Source organism: Microtus pennsylvanicus, chromosome X, assembly GCF_037038515.1.
Source record: "Microtus pennsylvanicus isolate mMicPen1 chromosome X, mMicPen1.hap1, whole genome shotgun sequence".
NCBI classification, from domain to species: Eukaryota; Metazoa; Chordata; class Mammalia; order Rodentia; family Cricetidae; genus Microtus; species Microtus pennsylvanicus.
In genome coordinates, this window is record NC_134601.1 from 144,057,706 (window position 1) to 144,062,908 (window position 5,203).

Consider the following 5,203-nt stretch of genomic DNA (forward strand, 5'->3'; position numbering starts at 1 on the left):
GCTAATTCTGTCTTCTTCATTCAGCTATATTCCATAAATCCTGGCTCCTTATTTATCTGGATGCAATAATACCTTCTCTCATATGATAAGCAAGCCATGCTTCTTAGAATACCATGGATGGTTCCTCCATCAGAGAGCCCAGTCTACCAGATTCCAGCTTTTCTGTGTGTTGTGTTTTCTTCACAAAACAAACAAAAAATGAGGCTAGGAGGGTGGTGCATGTATTTAACTCGAGCATTCAGAAGGCAGAGGCAGAGGCAGGTGGATTTCTGTGAGTTCAAACAGGCCAGCCTGGTTTACAGAGTGAGTTCTAGGCCACCCACATAGTGAGACCTTGTCTCAAGAAACAAAAACAAAAAGAAAAAAGGGGATAGGACTGGAGAGATGCCTCAGCAGTTCAGAGGACCTGGCTTCAATTTCCAGCAGCCACATGGTGGCTCACAACTAACTGTTTAACTCCGGTTCCAGGAAATACCCTCTTCTGGCCTGCATGGGCACTGCACACATTTTGCATAGACATACATATAGACAAAACCCTCATACACATAAAATAAATATATAATTTTTAAAAGTATGCTGGATACTGGAGAAATGGCTCAGTGGCTAAGAGATCAAATCGCTCTTTTTTTTTTTTTTTGATTTTTCGAGACAGGGTTTCTCTGTAGCTTTTTGGTTCCTGTCCTGGAACTAGCTCTTGTAGACCAGGCTGGCCTCAAACTCACAGAGATCCGCCTGCCTCTGCCTCCCAGAGTGTTGGGATTAACGGCATGCGCCACCACCGCCCGGCTCAAATCGCTCTTGAAGAGAGTCCCCAAGTACAATTTCCAGCACCCAATTGGATGACTCACCTGTAACACTAGCTCCAAGGAGATCTGATACCTCTGGCGTCCATGAGTACCTACTGGCACACACAACACATAATTAAGAACAACAAAATAACTTAAAGTATGCCAAGTAGAGATTATTTATCTAGCTTGGGGCCCTTTCATCAGCCAAATATGATCGATGGCGAGGCAGAAGCCAGCTGTAGCATTGGCGTAAAGACTGTCAAGTATGTGGAGCCTTATAGACAGAAGATGAGAGTGTAGCCCTACAAACCCCTGGCTTCAAGCTGTTCAAAGCAGTAAGAGTCAGCTCCACTTAGTTCCTCAGAAGTGGGAGACATATGGAGTCCCATGGCATATTCTAGGATGAGGCAAAAAGGCTCATGGAGAATGACTGTGCATTGTGGAAGGATAACTCAAATAGTGTCTCTCATCAAGCCATTAATTTACCTCTGATCTTTCGAGAAAATGATACAAGCAATGGGATATTTTCATTCTGTATTGGACCTTGGTAAAATTTTTCTTAACTACCCCTTAGCAGCTGATTCCTGAGCTCATTGGCACTTGCTTAGAATGGTAAGTATTGGGCCTTTAATAATCCTGACTACCCTTTGTAAAAGGGTGTAGGGAAAGTGACGCATAACTCAGTAGATAAAGACTCCTATCACGCCGGGCGGTGGTGGCGCACACCTTTAATCCCAGCACTCGGGAGGCAGAGGCAAGTGGATCTCTGGGAGTTCGAGGCCAGCCTGGTCTACAAGAGCGAGTTCCAGGACAGGAACCAAAAAGCTAGAGAAACCCTGTCTCGAAAAAACCAAAAAAAAAAAAAAAAAGACTCCTATCACCAAGCCTGATGACCTGAGTTCTAGCCCTGTAAACTACATGGCAGAAAGAGGAAATCAATTTTTGCAAGTTGTCTTCTGAAGCATGCACACACACACAAAAATGTAATTTCATTACATAGATTATATAATACTACCCTTTGAGTGTTTTACAGATTTAGAAACACATATGAAAAGCATGGGAGCAACACCCAAAGAAGTAAGTATGGGAAATCATATGGGGTTATAAGGGCCAGGACACCTATAAAGATTTTAGAAGCTTTACGATGCAGATGATACCTACCATGATGAATGATAAAAATCCTACAAAAGCCTATGCCTGCAAATTTTAGTCAAAATAATGCTTAGAGTTTGAGTGAGCCAGACATGGTACACACTTATAATCCTAGTGTTTAGGAGGTCGAAGGATTGGGAGATCAAGGTCATTCTTGGCTATTATATGAGTTCGACCTCAGCCTGGGCTATATGAGATCCTATCTCAAAAAAGCAAACAAGAGTTTGAATGAAGGTACAATGTATGGGTGAAAAAAGATGTTTCCATAATCTGTAAGTTGCTAAACAAAAATCTCAGTGCCAGGGATGGTTATTTCCTTAGATGCTATTAGCCAGGGAGAAGGAGGAAGAGGAAAGGGGGCGAGAGGGAGAGGAAAAGGGAGAAGCAAGCAGAAACATGCAAATATTTTTGAGTATTTGGTGCTGGGATGGAACCTACAGCATACTCAGCAAGTATTTTAACCTTGAGCTACAACCCTAGTCTACATGTATGTCAAGTTGGAGACCATCCATAATTAGATTAGAAGGGAAAAGAGAAGCATTCAGCCAACACACAAGATGAAAGCAGAGAAGCCACAAACCCCAGAGAGAAGCAGAGAAAGCAGGGGGGAGCCAAATACCCACCCCCAGCAATGGAAAACCTCTGCTGTGGCCCACCAGTTATTTCAGCACATATTCAAATGTAGAAAGATTATAGTGTGCTAGTTTTTTTGTATAAATAGTTATTGTCAATTTTTTCCTAAGTGCTGGATCTCCATCTAGAACCTTCAACTACCCTCTAAGATAGTTCTAAACCTGTGGATCACAACCCCTTTGACAAACTTCTATCTCCAAAAATATTTACATTACGATTTGTAACAGTAGCAAAATTACAGTTATGAAGTAGCAACAAAAGCAATCTTATGGTAGGGGGGTCACCACAATGAGGAACTGTATTAAAAGGTTGGCAGAATACGGAAGATTGAGAACCACTGCTATAAGCAGCCCAGGTTACTACGCTGAAGACTGAAGTGCCAGACATGTTTGTTTTTTCAGAAACATTGGCTGTACAGACCAGATGTGCTTCAGATGACTCTAGCCCTAGCTACTACCTAACAGCAGCCACCTGGGATCCTAGAGGAGCCAAATCCCCTAACTGTGCATCCCATGGAGCCATGGAATAGAGTCCTAAGCCACCAAACTTTAGTGTTGCATAGCTCCAGACAAACAAGAAAGGCAGCAGCGGCCCTAGTAAGGCTTGTCACACTTTCATAAATTTCTTCCATAACAAAAGCAACAATAACCAATCATTCTTTCAATCCCTTTAATAAGGTACTCTGAGAAACCAGAAGAATAACAGGCAGGGAAGACAAAGTAGCGCTTTTTAAGCCCACTCAGTAATTCATCAGTCTTCTTCTGGTAACTGGATCTTGCTGGGATCAAAACAGTTGGATTCCATGATGGGGAGACCGTTGGTTTCTCGGTATTTTACAAGTCTCTCAGCTTCCCGGCGGGCCCACTCTTGCATCCTAGAAGCAGCAACAGGCATGGTCTATGTGAGAGAGCCTCACAGACACCAGTTCCCCTCCTTGGCACTCCATACCCCACCAATCAATGCAGGGCAAGGATTCTGGCCAGAGACTCCTTCAACCTTTACCCTTGCTCCTGCTTCTACTCACTCTCCTCTCTTGGAAAACCCCATACCTGTAGTCAGGCAGATATGCCACAAAAGTGGTACCAAAGACCAGGACGATGGAAAAACCAAAGAAGAAGACAGCTCGCATGTTCCAGACGTCCACCACAGGGTCCTGGTCATAGCCGTGAAAGTCTGGGTTCTGAGGAGAGGGAAAGATCAATAAGGGTTTCCTCCTGCATAATAAAAATATATGCTGGCCCTGCATGGTCTGGTCTCTAATCTGCCCTCAAACCAACTTCTTATTCCTCACTAAAATCTTTCCTATTCTTAGCTTGTGAAGTTCCATCCCAACAAAGGGCTTTGGTATTTGCTCTTCCCCCCTCTACCTAGAAAGTGCTTCCTCTAAATCTAATCAGAGCTGGATCCATGCCCCTCCCCTCATCCAAGGTTTTAACTTTATTTCCAACGGAGTAATTGGCTTCACCTACTTGTTTGGGAAACATTACCTAATCACCCTGTCTGTTAAGTTGTACCCTTGGGAAGTGCTATTTATAAAGGTTTAAAAATGGCTGAATGTTGGTAATTTCCTATGGGTCCACTTACCCTATAGCACTCTATATTTTAAGCCCCTCAGCCAGAGGTTAGTGTTGATGAAATACTTATACACCAGGCCTTTTCAAATACACAAACCTCACATATCCTAGTAAGGTGCAAATGGCAATAATAAGCATCTTCTAATTCTGAAGTGGCCGGAGCTGTTGACTCATTTAATCATTTCTCCCTCTACAAAGAAACTAAGGCAGCAAAAGACTATAAACTACCTGCCCAAGGTCATACAAGTGAATAAATTTCAACCCGGGGTGTATGACTCCAGGGTCTCTGTTATTCATAAAGCACGGCAATTCAAATAGTCCTAAATTCAAATATCAGCTCCACTTCCTACTTAAGTTATGTGATCTTGAGCAAGCAACTGTTTCGGTATCCTCATCTGCATAATGGTAACAGTAGTAGCGTCTACCTCAAAATCATGCTGTTTTTGAACATAGATATAAAGTGTTTACACAGGAACCGAGCGCATGCCATCCCAGAATTTAGGATTATCCTGATTTTTAATGCGCTTTGGGCACTGCCCACTTTAAGTGTGATTTCTGTCTACAAGCAAAGCAAATCCTCCTTTGAGTCCTAGACCGAAGATAACAAAACAAAAAAGGGGAAAACAAGTCAAAACTATGAATCTTTAAAGATCTTGTCTCCGGCGCAAGCCTCGAGCCGGAGAACGATCTCTTCGACAGCGGTCTGCTTGGTCCCGGATTGGCCCCTGCGGCAACCCGTTTCCCACTCCCTCTCACCTTCGCGTAGAGGTTTTCGTCCTCGGGTTCTGGGTCCTCCTGCCAGAGTGTGGTCGGTTCTCGTGACCGCTTTCTCTCCACAGCAGACGGGGAGATTACAGCCCTGGAGGACTCCCAGCGAACGCGGGCAGCCGGGAGCTCTCGTATAGCCGCTGCTGCCGAAAGCCGGCGAGCGTATAAACTTAACAGCCTGGCCGCCATGACAGCTTGTGAGGCTGAGTCGGGGATGGGGGGGGGGGACACGGAAATGCGAAGTGCGCAGCTGCGCGGTTGATCCCAGCGCGATTTTTGTCGCTCCGC

The 5,203-nt window shown here is 44.3% G+C and overlaps 1 protein-coding gene across 1 annotated transcript; it reads right to left on the minus strand.

The window, feature by feature from the left end:
- Nucleotides 1-3,228: 3,228 nt before the first annotated feature.
- Ndufb11 (NADH:ubiquinone oxidoreductase subunit B11) lies at nucleotides 3,229-5,141 on the minus strand. The gene is made up of 3 exons (XM_075958616.1): nucleotides 4,904-5,141; nucleotides 3,623-3,753; nucleotides 3,229-3,447 (listed from the first exon to the last, which is right to left on the minus strand). The coding sequence occupies exons 1-3, from the start codon at nucleotides 5,102-5,104 to the stop codon at nucleotides 3,324-3,326; spliced, it is 456 nt and encodes a 151-aa protein (XP_075814731.1). The 5' UTR covers nucleotides 5,105-5,141; the 3' UTR covers nucleotides 3,229-3,323.
- Nucleotides 5,142-5,203: the final 62 nt, after the last annotated feature.

Excerpts from the sequence above, each read along its gene's own strand:
- Ndufb11 (XM_075958616.1), bottom strand. The coding sequence starts at position 5,104 with ATGGCGGCCAGGCTGTTAAGTTTATACGCTCGCCGGCTTTCGGCAGCA. Across the intron at positions 3,754-4,903 it reads ACGAAAACCTCTACGCGAAG|AACCCAGACTTTCACGGCTA; the intron begins GTGAGAGGGAGT and ends CCCTCTCCTCAG. Across the intron at positions 3,448-3,622 it reads GCATATCTGCCTGACTACAG|GATGCAAGAGTGGGCCCGCC; the intron begins GTATGGGGTTTT and ends TGCTGCTTCTAG.